At 48.1% G+C, this 15994-nt stretch overlaps 1 protein-coding gene across 2 annotated transcripts; it reads right to left on the bottom strand.

Annotated features, from left to right (window-relative positions):
- Positions 1–1372: 1372 nt before the first annotated feature.
- Positions 1373–14006, bottom strand: FBXO46 (F-box protein 46). Of its 2 annotated transcripts, XM_061597232.1 has the most exons (3): positions 13877–14006; positions 8989–9071; positions 1373–4123 (listed from the first exon to the last, which is right to left on the bottom strand). In XM_061597232.1, exon 3 carries the CDS (start codon positions 4022–4024, stop codon positions 2003–2005), a length of 2022 nt encoding a protein of 673 aa, XP_061453216.1. In that variant the 5' UTR covers positions 4025–4123; positions 8989–9071; positions 13877–14006; the 3' UTR covers positions 1373–2002. The 2 variants fall into 2 exon arrangements, with proteins under 2 accessions (XP_061453216.1, XP_061453217.1); XM_061597233.1 differs by lacking the exon at positions 8989–9071.
- Between the last annotated feature and the right edge of the window lie 1988 nt (positions 14007–15994).

Genomic DNA, 15994 nt, shown 5'->3' with positions numbered 1-15994 from the left:
GAGGAAACCGGCGCCCTCCGAGGAAAACACCCTGCCGTGGGGCCATCAGATAAGGAGCAGCGTGCAGGCAAACTCCATCACAGCAGCGTGGCATAGGGGTCCTCCTCCTCCCTCTACCTGCAAGGTGAACCAGCTTGTGAGTGGCTCTGGGGAGGAGCGGTAGGAGACAACAGAACAGCAGGGGGCTAGCGGGGGACACAACACACTGCCCTGCCGCTTGCTAGCCAGGTCAGAGGGCAGCTAATGGGATCCAGTTAAACTGCCTGTTCATGCTACCTGCCCAACCGGGTACGTTTTAGCGCTCGCAATCCTTGCATTGGAAATTCCAGTTAAAATAATCATTGTTTTGCCAACAGCTGTGTGTGTGTTCCTTTGCAGCTCACAAGCAGGTGTCTGGGACTTCCGAGGCCTCCTCCATGATAGAAAGGGAAGCCTATCTTTTCACAGCGGTCCCCTGGCTGGGGGCAAGGGAGCCCTCAGGCTCGTGGTTCAAGGGAGGGTTCTCCAACAGAGGCTCCCTTTGCCTCCTCGTAGGCCTTTGCAACTTCAGTGTTATTCCCTCCACGGGGTGGCCGCAACTGGCTTAAAGAGTTTAGGATTTTAGTCTAGATGCCCCCCTCCCCCCGCATTGCAGGTCAATTGCAAACTTAACAGAGCAGAGGTGTAGCAAAATAGGGCTATGGATTGTGGGTTCAGATCCAGAACAGTTTTGGCTCACATGCGATTCCAGAGCAGGAAACGCTAAGACAGTTTTTTTAAAAAACGAAAACAGGGAAGGGGTGGGAGGAAAGTCTTGATAATGAAGGAGAGCATGAGGCAGGGAGTGAGGACCACAGAGTGAGAGGACAGGATGGTGGAGGACAGAGCCAGGAGGCAAATCAGTGTTGGGAGGTTGAGGAGGAGAAGAGAATTATAGCCAAATAGAGCTAAAGTTAAAGAGGTCTAAATTAGTAGTCCAAAGCAGTCGGCATCAGGTTGGGGAAGGCTGCCTTAAAGAAACAAGCAGCATTTCTTGATTGGTAAGCCCGAAATGCTTCATATGGATGACAAAGCCAGTTTGAAACTGATTTTGCTCTTGTGGCTGCCTCAGTACCCTGGGAACGTAGTTCCGCAAGGGTGCTATTGCACAGAGATCACTCAATCACACTACAGCTCCCAGAGCTCTATTGGCAAGAACGCCACAGATTTGAAACTAGTTTAAAAAAGAAAAAGAAAGGACCGTGCAGATGCACTCCTGGGTGGCCTCCGAATAATTTGCCTGCAGCCACACATTTCTACAGGGTCAGCTCCCTCGCAACACTACTGGTGAGATCCCCATTGGCAGAAACACTGAAAAGGAAGGGGAAGGTACCTCTAGTGATGTGACATCAGCAAAGCAAATATCCCAAAAGTTTATTTGCCCAGGTAGTTCAGGCCAACCTGCACTTTTCAAAAACCTGTATCTTTTGGGGGGTGGGGTGGGACAAGCAGCAAAAAAGGCAACTCAATCATTTTTGCATGATGTCCCTAAGTCAGTAGTAAGGAACCTGAGGCTCGCCAGATGTTGTTGGGACCAACTCCCATCAGCCCCAGCCAGCATGGCCAACCATTGGGGATCATGGGAGTTGGAGTCCAGCAACATCAAGAGGGCCACAGGTGAGCCCCCTCTACCTTAAACCTGGAGATGAGCTGCAACGGTTGGCAGAGAAGACAGGAGCTCATTTTAATTCCGTCCACCAAGAATTGTCCTTTCCTTTTAGGGACCCTGTGGCTCCCTTTATACATATATTTTCTTTTCTCTTTTTTTCAGACATTTCTTCCCCCTTAAAACATCCTTCTGTAACTTGCGAGGTCGGAAGTCAGGGAAGAAATCAAAACCAAATCAGCAAACACAACCAAGCGATTAAAAAAAACAACTCAACAAAACAGAATCCTTGTAAAACACACTCACACCCTCTCACGCCCAAGGAGGACAGAGAAGAGGAGGAGCCGTCACGTGCTCCCCCGCCCCGTGCTTCGCCCCTCACCTCCCGTCCTCCCTCCGGGCCGCCCGCTCCCGCAGCATGTCACAGGGCTGCACCCAGTTGTTGTCATGCAGTCCCACCCGGCAGCCGGGCGTCTCCTTGTCCGTCCGCCGGCAGCACATCCAGTATGAGCGTCCGTAAGGCAGGTCGTGATGGTAGGGTTTGGGGTGCCACCGGCAGAGTGAGACGTCCCCCTTCTCGTAGTGCTTCTTGCACTGCTTGCAGGGGTCGTCGCGGTACAAGGGGTCCCTGTTCCACTTGGAGTCTGTGGCCAGCACGCCAAATGTCTCAATGATGTACTTGAAATAGTGGCAGGAGCACTTTAAGGCGGCCAGCGACTGCGTGGGCAGGTAGCTGAAGATCTTCACCATGATATGGTCAGGGAGGAGCAGCATGTACTGCCGGGGCTCCAGCAAGCGTTGGATCTTGAAGCGGATCTCCAGGAAGTCGTGGGAGACGTGGCGGTAGAGGCGGCAGAGGGAGGTATCCGAGGATGCTGGCTCCAGCCCGGACCCGTCGGTCCGCTCGAGTCCTCCCTCGCTGCTGTTTGCGGGGTCCAAAAAGCGGCTGTCCACATCTCGGCTGTCCTCCTGCCGAGGGATCTGGGTGTGGAGGAAGAAGAGCTGCCCCGGCGGGGGGTCATCGCAGGACGAGCACAGCCCTTCTTGGGTTGGGGAGCCCACCGTCAAGCAGACAGTCTCCTCCTTCATATTCTTGGTACTGTCTTTGCCAAAGAAGACACACTGGTCCACCACGCCCGTGACCACCACGTCAACGTGGAAGCCAGAGACGCAGTCCCTGGGCACAGTGGTGGCCGGGCCTACCATCTTCTCCCCACTGGCCCGGCCATTCTCCGGGATGGCATCCAGTTTACCAGAGCCACTTTGGCTCTCTCCGCACGTCATCTCTACATCTGGGGGCTCATTACCAGACCCGTCAGTCCCTTTTGGGGAGGCATTGGCCAGCAGGAAGTCCACGCTATTGGGGAGGGTGTCTCGGGAAGGGCTGATGAGCTGGTAGAGGTCGCAGGTGATCTTGTCTTTGGCACGGGTCGCGTTGCCTGTCGGCGAACCTCCGCAGCTCATGAACATGCAATTGGGGCGAGGGCTGGAGCCACCCTCAGTGGGCGAACGGGGGTCCCGGCTGCTAGAGATGCGGAAGGCAATGCGGACTTCACCGGGGCTGTGCTGGGAGTTGGCCACGCACTCCGGCGACTCCCGGCAGAGGCCGTTCTGACGCAAGACATTCTGCTCCTGCTGCTGCGACTCGAAGTGGGCGACGGCCTCAGCCACCCGGCTGCAGTCTGAGCCACCCCCCAACGAGGGCGCTTTCTTCTCCCCACCCTCCCCATGCTCTTGCTCCGTGGACACAAACACCATGGGAGACGGCGGTGCCGGTGCGGCAGGCGGGCTTGGTCTGGAGTAGTTCTGCAGCGCCAGTGCTGTGCGTTGCTCCACCAAAGCCACCATCTCGGCTACTGAGAGCAGATCAGCGGAGTCCCCGCCAGCCGGCTCGGCCTGGGACTCCGGGCAAAGGCACACGTCCTCGGCTTCCTTGCTGCTGCCATCCTTCACCTTGACCGGGCATGCTTTGCTCTTGCTGGGGTCATGGGACCTCCGCCGGCGCTTGGCCTTGGAGCTGCCGCTCCCCCAGTTCCCTTTGACCTTCATGGCGCTAGCTCGGCTCCCGCTGCTGCTGCACTGGTGGGCTACGAAAAAGGCAATCTTCTCCTTGGTGTTGCCTGGCTTGATCACGTACCACGTGTCCAAGAGCACGCGCCCCTCCTCCACCTGGTCGGGGCTGGGGGAGACCGTGGGGGGTGGAGGTGGTGGAGGAGGGGCGGGCGGCGTGTTCTCCGAACAGGCCTCGCCGCCGCCGCTCTCCTCCTCTCCCTTGGCTTTGCAGGCAAAGTCCCCAAAGGTCTTTTTCACCTGGCCCCCCGTGCGCTGCTTGTTCTGGGAGTAGGTGCCAAACGGACGAGGGCACCATAGCTGGATGTGGGAGAAGGTGTCCTGATCCATCACTGCCTCATGGCAAGGAGGCCCAGGGAAGGCAGCCCTTCCTCTCCCCTAACTCATGATGGGCTGTGCTCGGGGATCCTCCCAGGGCTTTGGAGGTACCTGGGAGAAATGGGGAGAAAGAAAATGCCATCAGGTGTGCAATTGCAACAGGCAGGGTTCAACAGCAGGATTGGGTGCATTCTTCATTTCCACACGAGGATGTGGTGTAGGGTGCAGAACTGAGCTCCCCAGCCCCCAAAATCAAGCTTTTGTTTTTGATTTTAAAAAGACATGATCAGCTTTCTAGTCCTCATGGTGTGAAGGCACAAGGGCAACGTTTAGCAAAATCTCAGGAGCCGCACAAAAGACCTGCCATATTTCTGGCCCAATATAAAATTGTGGGATGCAACTCTTTAATTCCAAGCTGACATTATATATAGCTCCATCACAGGACATGGGGCAACACTAGAAATAGTACTTTCTGAATGGTTTTCGGTGCCTTGTACACCCTGAGGCCAGTCCTTTCTCCTCGCAAACTGAAAAGCCAAAGGTTCCTGCTTTGTGTTTAACTTAAGTCGCTGGTCCCCATGGGTATAGCAAAGAAAGAACATGAACTAGCAATGGTCGGGGAAGCATTTGGGGACACAAGGCCACAAAGTCTCCTACTGGGAGGAAGAATGGGATATAAATAAAATAGATAAGTCCTGCACAGCTCCCTTTCCTGCAGCTGCGCCCACTGCACTCATCTGCCTACTGCCCCACCAGCTCGTACTTCCTTGCCTATTTGCCCCCGCCACAGTCTAAGCAGCTGCAGGCGACACAGACATTTGTCCCCCGTGCCTGCTCTCAGGCTGGCAGCTCGGGTTCTGTGAGGCCTGCGTCTGCGTTATTTACTCCAAGAGTCTAGCCTCAAAGGGAACCTTGACAAGATTAAGGATCCTATTGCAGCGCTGGAAAGGGCAGGGCAGAGGCAGCTGTGAGGGCACAGATGGGTCTGGCCGGGTGGAGGCAGCTGAAGGGGGCGGCTGCGTAGGCAGGAACTATGCTGAGGAAAAGCTCTGCGGGAAGGGCGAGGACAGCAGCTTCAAACCCCTTCCTGCCTTCTGGGAAGCCCAGCTCCTTGGCGGAGGAATCCCTACGAGACGCAGGAGATTCTGGGCCGTGTTCTGGGACACACATTTCCATTCCACACAGGGAACATCACCCTGCGGCTCTTTGTAGGATACGGCAAAACACTCTCCTGCAGCTGCATGACGTAAGAGAAGGTGGTCCACAGTTACTGACCTTTCTTATATTTATTATTTATTTATCTATTGCATTTGTATACCGCCCCATAGCCAAAGCTCTCTGGGCAGTTTACAACAATTAAAAACAAATATACACATTTAAAAACACATGTTTAAAAAGCAATTTAAAAACGCATGCTAAAATGCCTGGGAGGAGAGGAAAGTCTTGACCTGGCGCTGAAAAGATAACAGTGTTGAAGAATTTCTTGTTGAGGAATCCCTTGCTAAGCTCCCAGGGTTCTCCTTGGACACACACTTGGAAAAGCAGGAGGCTATGCCAGGGGCCCCCAACCCTTTAGAGCCACGGGGCACTTTGGGAAATCTAAGACATCACCCATTTCACAGAATAAAAAACTAGCAATGCTTGGATCCCTCTCCAAACAAAGGCAAAACGCCTGCATGGGAACAAAAATAAAACAAGGCAGAAGAGCAGGCAAACCTCAATTAAAACAAAAAGCAGAGGTCCTTGGCAGGCACCAAGGGGGGGGGTGTCTCAGGGCACCATGGTGCCCATGAATGCCATCTTGGGGATGCCAGGGCTAGGCAGTGGAACAGGGTTATTGTGGGGCAAGATGTAATTGGGGACACCAGAGCACAATGCATAATTATACTTAAATTTAGGATGTATAGACATTAAACATTTAAAGCACATCCCTCCCCCAAGAATCCTAAGCACTTGGGATGCAAAGCAGAGCCGGGGGGGGGGGCTGGGGAGAGTCCCAAGGGCCAACTAGAGAGGTCTGGAAGGGTGCATTCAGCTCCCGGGCCTGAGATTCCTCTCCCCTGCCTTAAAGTGATAGACACGTGCCAATTATTATTACTGCTATAGATATGTATATAGCACCAGATTACTATTACTTGAACAACAAGAATTTGAGCTTATTGTCCTAGTATCATAAGCAAGAGGGTCTCCTAAAAAGGTTATTATAGTAATAGAATAACAGTTTATATTCTTAGGGAGAAAACGCACACACAAGCTTTCAATGCCTGCCTAGGGGGGGAATGGGTGGGGGGTAGGTCTTCTAGCCCTAGATGTGAAAATACAGACATGGGTCCAAATTAGTTCTTTCTTTCCTGTTTCAGCAACCTTGCAGGGAGGCCCAGAGGGCCACCTTATGCTGGCTACCTTCCTTGTGTGGGTTGGGCCCTGTCCTGGCGCAAGAACTATCATAGGCACGAAACAGGATTAAAGGTCTCTGCATTCCCCTATTAAAACTCACAATCATTGCCTCGCCCAGGAAGTCAGACGCAACGGATTCCTTTATACACAGAAAGGTGTAAAGCTTTGTGTGAGGATTAGTCCACAGTCTACCTATTCCATCTAAGTTATTTTTTTTAATCTTCGTGTGGCAGACAGAAGGAAATAAAAAAAAAAATGAGTGGAGGGGCAACCTGAATTCAAGAGGCGCATCTGCCCTGTTTCTCTCTGTCAATTCACAAGTGCTTTTGTGCCTTTATTTGCCAGGGAGGGGGGGGGGAGAGATGTCAGACTAACACAGAGGTGGCCAACATGGTGCCCTTCAAATGTTGTGGACTACAACTCCCATGAGTCACAGCCAACACGGCCAATAGTCAGCGATGATGGGAGTTGTAGTCCATGACATCTGGAGGGCACCATGTTGGCTACCAGCAAAAATTGGGAATGTTTCTGGGCTAGCAGTGCTGGCTTTTATCCATCTGTATGTCCGCGCTGATTCTTGATCCTTTGCTTCTAAGCTTTTTACACACAGAGGTGGTTGCTACACATACAAATAGGTCTGAGATGAGGATGGGGATTGGTGCAATGGCCACTGATGTCACGGGCAATAATGGCTCTCTAAAGCAGGAAGAAAGCAATATCTATTTATGTCAGCCTTCACCAACCTGGCACCCTCCAGATGTTTTAGACTACAACTCCCATCAGCCCCAGTCAGCACAGCTGTGCTGATGGGAGTTGTAGTCCAGAACATCTGGAGCACACCAGGTAGGTGAAGACTGATCTGTGCAGTTCCTAGAGGAACAGGGAATTGGGAGTAGGAGTCTATCAGCTCAAAGGTTGCAGGTTCCCCAAACACAATCTATTTCCATTCCCTTCCTCTTACGTTTTTTGGTGGTGTCACTCACATTGATGCTGGAAAAGTGAGTCCAGAGAAGAAAGTGACCAGACAAAATTATACACAAGTAGGTTGTTATTTTAGAAATTCCTAGGCCTAAGGACTGTGCATTTAGGAACCTATAAGGCCAGGATTCTGGTAAGCAGCCTTGCCTGTGCACGAGTATTTATTTATTTATTATTTCCATTTATAGACCGCTTACTATCTAAAAGATCTTAAAGCGGTTTACAATAGAATACACAAGGTGCAATAAAAAAACATATCAAATTAATTTACAAATTAAGTAACTAAGAGTTACTAAGCTTTGGTTCTTGCAGGATCATCTTACCCTATATGTGCAAGACAGAGAGAACTTGGAAGTTCCCCATCCCTACCCTAGAGAATGATTTAATTTTGCATGTTTATACTATTTGTATTCTGTAAACAAAGCTAAAAGCCACGCTCTTGCCCAATACTGCACTTTGCACTCTGTATTCATTGTTACTAATGAACTTATGGAACTGATTTTTTTTTTTTTTGGTAGAAAAATAAAGCACTGGAAGATTTTCTGTTTGGGGAAGTTTCCTGTGGCCGCTTCCCTTCTCCGTGCAGACAGAAGTGGTAGACTCCAGACACAGTTTGACTACCTGTGAACTAGGTTTGAGAGAGGAAACTGAAGGTTGACTCCTAACAACTGATGCTGACCACTTGGAACAACCAAGGCGTTCATCAGCAAATGAACAGGGTCATGTGATATAACTATATACATACACACACAATTGACAAAACACTGTTCCACTTGCCACGTTTCTTCCCAATCCCGGCTTGTCCAAAGCTGGCTTTGAACTCTGAAGAGTAAGGGCACTACATCACTTTATCTGCAGTAACAGACTGATACCCCGTAGGGATTATGATCTATGGCTGCCTCTCCCCACTGCAGGCCTCAGCCTAAGTTCCATCATAGTCCCATAACACCCTCTTGCAAAGTCATCCAAATTCTGAAAAATACATTAAAGAAAAAAAGCCCAAGTGCGGGACAGACGTGTGTCAGCTGGGCAACACCATGGAGAGTTTGCAAGATGAAGCCCATGAAAGGCAGCAAGTGTGAGAAGGGCCACCCCTATTTCTGGTTGGGCACAGAACCCAGTGGAGAGTCGTCGTCCCCAAGCTGCTGGTCAAATTGGGCCACAAAGGGAGAAAGCAAACCTGGGTGCCGTCCCCATGGCATCTGGGAGCTAGGTCTGGTTTTCTGCTGATTCCAATCCTTAAAAAAAAGTTACACGTGGGGACAAGGGCTTGTTGACTCTACAAAGGGAGCAATATCTTTCCAGGCAAGTAAAGTTGTTTAGATGGGTGTGAGCGCATCGACAACACCACCCACGCACGGGTATAATGCGCTCGGGTAACCCAGCTGCTTGCTCTGCCAGAGCCTACATTTTAGATTTACAACGATGCAACTGCAGCCCCGTACACACACACCCCAAAGTTACAACCCTTTACACCGACCAAACAGCAATGCATTTTTGGAAATGGGGTGGCTGGGAAGCCTCGCCAGGCCCAAAGCGCCCCCCCATCTCAACTAAGCCATCACCTCCCCACAATCCCAAAAATCTCCCAGTGTTCTTACCTGTTACTCCAAAGCTGTGGGAGGGGGGTGGGTCTGATCTAGAGAAGGCCTCCACTGAAACCTACATCCCTGCTTTGAGAGGCCTGCAAAATAGAAATTAAAAAAAAATCTACAGGTTGCAAAGGAGCTTTTTGCAAACACTGGGAGAAAGGGGGAGGGATCCCTTAAAAAAAGCACGGGGGGGGGGATGTTGGATTTTCCTGGCAATCAAAGCTCCCCCTCTTGTTTACTCTGTGTGTGTGCGCGCAGTGTGTGGAGGTGCTACTGATATCTTAAAGGGCCAGAAGACCCATTCCACGGCCCCTATATGCCCCCCTTGCAATACAATAGGGACCTTTAATCCATCAGATTGCAACTCTCTCCCTCTCCCCCCCCCCCATCAGCAAGGCTCAGCCATTTGTTGACAGACATATGCATGGCGCCTGGCAGCCAATCAGAAAGCCAAGTCTGGGGCATGCCCATATATGGATGACAGCAGAGTCTCAGCCTACCCAGTGTGTGTGGTTTTTTTTAATCTCCACTCCCAGTAAGGGACCGTCTAACAATTGACATTAGAAATCAAAAAGGAAGAACAGATTTCCAAAACGGGAGCAGCGCTAATTTTCAAGCCTGCCTGAAGGACCAGGAAACTAGGAACGATCACAGGCGGCATACGCACCATAAATTTAAAGCACACTGTTTCCTCCAAAGAATCCTGGGAACTGTAGTTCACCCCTCACAAATTCCCAGCACCCTTGACAAACTACAGTTCCAAGGACTCTTTGGGGGGAAATACTGTGCTTTAAACAAATGGTGTGTACACAGCCTGTACAACGTCAGGAAATATGAAAACAGTCCCTGCATTCGTTTTTGTTTTTAACCCCAGGTACAGCTCTTTAACAGAGTGCCCCTGAGCATGTAGAGAGTTTCTCGAAACTGACAAAACAACACCTGACCTCCATGCTGTCTTGAGAACTTTCACAGCAAAGGGTGCACCTTCCAAGCAAGCTTGTGCCCCAGAACTATTTATTTATCCTATGATTTGTATCCCCCACAACCTTGTCAAAGAAAACAAAGGTTCTCACAAATAGCAGGTACAAATAATTTAAAATATCAAGCACGGAAATGCAATTATATTACTTACTAGACTTTTTTTAATATAAACTTTATGACTTTCGAGTTTTAAAAAGCCAGGGCCATGGCTCTGTGGTACAGTACCTGCTTTGCATGCGGAAGGTCCCAGGCATCTCCAAGCAGGGCTACAACAGACCCCTCTCTGAAACCTTGGAGAGCTACTGCCAGTCAGGGTTGACAATACTGAGCTAGATGGATCAATGATCTGATTCAATATAATACAGTTTCCCACGTTCCCTCTATCATTATCATCGCTGGAACACAGAAAGCTGCTTTGTACTGAGCCAGACCATTGGACCATCCAGCTTAGTATTGTTTGGACTGACTGGCGGCGGCTGTCCAGGGTTTCAGGCAGGGGACGTGCCTGGCCCTCGCTGGAGATTGAGCCTGGGGCCTTTGGCATGCAAAGAGGGTGCTCTACCACTTAGATTTTTAATTTCAAAAATTAACCAGTGCAAAATGATCGACACACCAAGAAATCTGTTCCAAGCCTTAGAAAAAGGACATTCACAAAGGGCAGACCTATGGCCTAAGGCTGAGACATGGGTGCCCCTCCATCTAATTCATGTACAGAAAGTTGTTTTCCCCACCCTCTACATTGGACACAGAGGCAGGTGGCTATCCAACAATGGTGCCAGCTCCAGTGATGAGGAGGAGTGTGTTTCTCTCCACTCCGTCTCCCACCCCAGAGTTCTGGACCCCCAAACGGCCATCTCTCAAATACAAGCACCTCACAATCCCATCCTAAAGCAAAAAAGAGCTGCAACCCACATTGTTAGCTGTTCAGGGAAATCTTCCAGCGACAACACACACATACCTACCTCTGTTTCAATAGCCTAAGAAATCATTAGCTGATGCCTCTTTAAATGTCCACCTGCCTTTTGGCAGGGCTAAAGGGGAACATCTCAGGTTGACAGCTCTCTTCAGTAAGAGACAGGCCTCCCTACCCAACCACTTAACACACAGACACCCAGCCTTCCACGTGGGGTGGAGGCAGGGATTGTTAAGAAGATAAAAGATTTTGAAAAGCTGGCCATTTTGATGGACTGTTTGATTTCACCAGCATGAATTACACAAGTGGTGAAAACTTCTGTGTGACTCCAACGCTTGCATACTCCTATACTAAGAGGAGGATAACTTGCGGGCCTGACAAGCAATCCGTAGGGCACGTTTATGAGGCTCTGCTAACTCTAGAGTTGTTGAGCAGGAAGAAGGGGAAGAAGTTTTTAGCTCTCATGTTCATGTGAAAACATGAAGGCAAAATTCCAAAGGTGAAGAAGGCCAGTAAATAAATGTCCCAGCACATACAGCGTTTCTAGCTCTCAAAGTATTGTGCATGAGATCAAAGGCTTTGTGGGTGTTTTGGTTTCAAACAACAGGAAATGCAGAGCAAGCAAAACAATACCTTTTAAAGTTTCAAACCACAAATGATTATTCCAACTGAGAAGCCTAACTTTGTAGCCAGCTCCTTGGCTCCATATATTTTGCGACTGTTTATAACAATTAAATGGGTCCCTAACCAAGGCACACCAACAGCATGATGCGGCTGAAAGACAGCAGTCTACTTAAAGTAGCTTTGTCAACCTGGTGCTCTCCAGATGTTTCGGACTACAACTCCCATCAGATCAGGGAAGGCTGGCTTAAGGTTACCTGGTATGTTCCTAGCCAAGGGAAGATTTGAACTGGAGGCTCGCCAGTTCACACAGTTACAATTTAGTCCTATACATTTCTTGTTGTTGTTATGTGCTTTCAAGTCAATTACGACTTATAGCGACCCTATAAATCTGCGACCTCCAATAGCATCTGTCATGAACCACCCTGTTCAGATCTTGTAAGTTCAGGTCTGTGGCTTCCTTTATAGAATCAATCCATCTCTTGTTTGGTCTTCCTCTTTTTCTACTCCCTTCTGTTTTTCCCAGCATTATTGTCTTTTCCAGTGAATCATGCCTTCCCATTAAGTGTCCAAAGTTTCTACTCAGAAAGAAAGTCCCAGCGAGTTCACTAGGCCTTACTCTTACTCTTGAGTAAGAAGGTATAGGAGTGGACCGGAGCCCTTAATAGCAACAAGGACACCCACTGCTCTGTGGCCAATGATCTGTAGAAGCAAAGATTGCACAATACTCGGACCTGACAAAGGCCAATGGCCTCACAAATGCTAAAGGTTAAGTGCCATTCATCTGTAAGCAAGAAGGTGTGTCACTTCTGGCTATGGCACAATGCTTGAAATTAAATCCAGCTATCAAACATTTCACCTACAACCATGTAATTAACCAGTGTAACTTGCCAACGCAGAATACTGAGAGAGCAACGAAAGTTTAAAGGCCGTAAAAGTGCTGCGATTGCACAAGTGAAGGTGAAAATTACATGGTCTATGGAATTGAACGCTCCTGGGCATTGTCAGACAATCTGACTCATGAGCACACCTTTAAGTATTTTCAAGACGCTCTATTCTGGAGTACCAATCACTTTTCTGCCTTTGACGGTGGTGCAGTAAAAGGATTATCTGTCATCTCTTTCTGAACAAGCCATCAACGAAAACAGAACCAGCAAACAAAACAGTTCATAACACAAAGGCAGACATTATTTCTAGTTGTTAGTACTAATGAAGAATCAAGAGACAAATTTCCTGTTTAGTGTCCAAAGCACTGGGAGGGGAAAGGAGGCTTTACATAGAGGTAAGGGCAACTCTTGCTTGTTTTAGGGTGGTGGTCAGGTTCCCCTCCACCATCTCCCTCTAAGTGGACTGGAAATAACTTAGCTATAGCTATTTGTTCCACACACACCTCTCTTTTGTCTGGATTGGCGATAAGAGTTGAGGGCTGTCGGTAGTCTTCAAGAGTGCCAGATTCTACCCTCTAATTGCTCACTCAGAGTGCATGACCCAGTCATGATCAGAATTAATCTCCTCCTAATGCTCGGTTTCAAGACTCTGGCTATGTGCACACCATACATTTAAAGCACATTCCCCCTCCCCCAAGAATCTTGAGAACGGTACCTTAAAGGTGTTGGGAAGTGTAGCTCTGTGACGGGCGAACTACAGTTCCCAGGATTCTTTGGGGGTGGGTAGGAATGTGCTTCAAATGTATGGTACATACGCAGCCTCAGTAACATCAGTTCCCTTTGAGGCCTACTTGTTTCCTTGGCATTAAAAAGGAAGATTGTTCCCTAGAGAACTGATACTGTCAATACATGCGCAGTGTGTCCACTTTCTTGATTTATAGCAAGTAAAAAAACTGATGCATGCTCGCTTTCTCTCTTTTCTACTTCCTTGTCCTAAGCTAACTGCCTTTCACTATGCAGAAGCTCTAATTAGGTTTCTCCATCTCACCGTGGAAACAAACCCCGCAACAGAACCCTCATCCCAAGATACACAGAGAAAAGGGTCCTACAGAACAAACAAGGAGATGGACCACAACATAGCAGCGGCTTTGGCATGTCTTGGCTAAAATGGAGCTGGTTCCTTTTTCTTCCTCGAACAGGGTTGCCATCTGTCCTTTTATTTATAATGCCACTGCTCCTGTGCCTTTAACATGATGTTAAATTAAGCAAGGGAATATTTACCTCCTTGCCAGGAGATGCTTCACTTGCTCAAATCTGTGTGCGTGCCAGGCTCCTCTTAAAAGCACAAGCACAGGGCTGGTAAGAAAAAGGTGGCAACCCTAATCCCCCAAAACATACCTCAAACCCCACCAACTCCATCGAGTTGGCTTGACAATCTCTTTCTCCACCGCCCTATTCCTTGCCCTCCATACTTCCTGCCTTTCCCATCTCTTACCCGCCACACAACTAGACAGGTGGACAACTCCAGGATCCTTCATTGCACCCGCAAGTCCTCTGACTTCCTGGTTACTCGCCACGCATGCGCGTCAATCTTCCTGGCGCTTCAAGCGTTCGCTTCCGGACCAGCCTCCCATCCTCTTTCTCCGCCCCCAAACTCCTGCCGCAAAGAGCTCTGGGAATTGTAGTCCTATCCCGGTGGTCGATGGCCCTTGCAAAGCCAGGCGCTCTGTGGCGAGGAGGTTCCTGGGTATTGTAGTCCCCTCCCAGCTAGCCTGCCGGTTATGAAAGGTTCTTCTTGAGATTTCACTTTTGAGGTCAAAAGTTCTAAGTGCCTCTGAACATGAGGAGAGCACCTTTTCCTCCCTAAATGGGACAAAGTTGTTTTTGTTTTAAAGAAGGACAGAGTGCTTCTAAGTGTGTATAAAGTGCACTTTTCCTTTCTGAGTGGAGGAGCATTGTCTTTTAAATCAGTGCAAGGCCAGAGTTCCTTTGAGCATGTGCAGAGTACCCCTCTCTCTGAAGGGGACCCTAATTTGTTTATAGACAATAAAAACAGAGAGAAATAATAAAAGTACAATTTTCTGAATTTTTACATGCTCGTGTTCTGGCAGTCAGTCAGGAGGCTGATATTCTGGTTATACCAATAAAATTATGGCTGGTTGGCAACCCAGTTTTGGTCTTAAACGCCATTAGGAAATGCCACACCCTAAAATGTGAATGCATATTTACAAGATTGGGTAGTAATGTTAACTTGTGTTTGGTAGAGCCTGACTGATCATAGCAACACACCTTATAAAAGGTCTTCATCCGTTAGCCCCAAATTCACAAAAAGAGTGAAATCAAACAAAATTCAAAAGAACAAGGACGTGCCAAGGAGACTTGTGTCAAAATGTTTCACATTGCTGAAGGAGTAAGACTGATGCAGCATACATATTCCTGGCTTAAAACACAGCTAGGTTGTTCTTTTTCTTAATTCGGATTGAAGGTGGTTTGAGGGGAAAACACAGCATTTCATAAGAAACTACAGGATAGGTACATGATAGATATGGATTGTGGTTAACGTTGCGTGTACACTGCTTCCCAAACCAGCAGTGGGAGTGGCCTTGATGCATTGCAGAATAAACAAGAGTGTGTACACAGCCTGAGGCAAGTGAGATATCAGAAGCTTATCCTAGCCTTTCCTCCTTGCATGCTAACTCCTAAAATTATGCACTGTGAACAATTTAGGGAGGCAGGGAGAGGGTGTCATCTCAGAGGCATACATCACAACATAGCCAAGTATGTATGTTTATGTGTTGATTATTGATTAGATTTATTTATTTAGACATATTTAGAAACCACTTAAAGAGCTCTCTAAACAATGCAACACAGCTAAAATCCATATATCTATTAAAAACAAATTTAAAAATTATCATTCAAACAGAGATAAAATGGGTAAAACTTTTATAATAAATATAGGTAACTATGTGTCTGGATAAGCTTGCTGAAACAAAACAAGTGTTCTGTGGGCATCTAAAACTATGTAGCAAGAGTGCTTGCTTAATGTCACTAGGCAGAGAGTTCCAAAGCACTGGTGCTGCCCCACTGAAAAATCAACTTCTCACAAGCGCAGAACATTATGGGGCACTTGCAATAGTGCAAGTTCCACAGATCAGCATGGTCAAATAGGAATGTATGCGGCAAAATCTTTTGTATCTCACCATTTGAGGGGGAGGATTAAATTGCTTGTCCTCCTAGGTGCATAGAGCAGACAAATTTTGAAAAGGAAGGTAGTGAGTCAGCCTTGAAATACTAAAATGATACATTTTCTTGTCCCTCTCCTCCACACTTTATTTGAATCTGTCTTGTCCATCATTCTTCAGAGTAACAATTAACATTTTAAAAACACTAACTAAGCATCCCTTAACACCTATTATAACCCCCAATTAAATTCACCCTCCAAAAGGCAGTCCAAATAGAAAGATTTTGCAACATTTCCCCAACACATTAACCATACAGGCCGGGATTGGATTCCAAGGGAAGAAATGTACATTAAGGCGGAACTAATCTGTGTCAAAACAATAACATGTGCCTTGTGGCACTTTACAGAGCCAGTGCGGTATAATGGTTAATG

Source organism: Rhineura floridana, chromosome 15 (genome assembly GCF_030035675.1).
Source record: "Rhineura floridana isolate rRhiFlo1 chromosome 15, rRhiFlo1.hap2, whole genome shotgun sequence".
NCBI classification, from domain to species: domain Eukaryota; kingdom Metazoa; phylum Chordata; class Lepidosauria; order Squamata; family Rhineuridae; genus Rhineura; species Rhineura floridana.
This window is presented reverse-complemented; position numbering and strand designations above follow the sequence as displayed.

Bases quoted from the DNA above. Each gene is read 5' to 3' on its own strand.
- FBXO46 (XM_061597232.1), bottom strand. From the start codon at position 4,024: ATGGATCAGGACACCTTCTCCCACATCCAGCTATGGTGCCCTCGTCCG.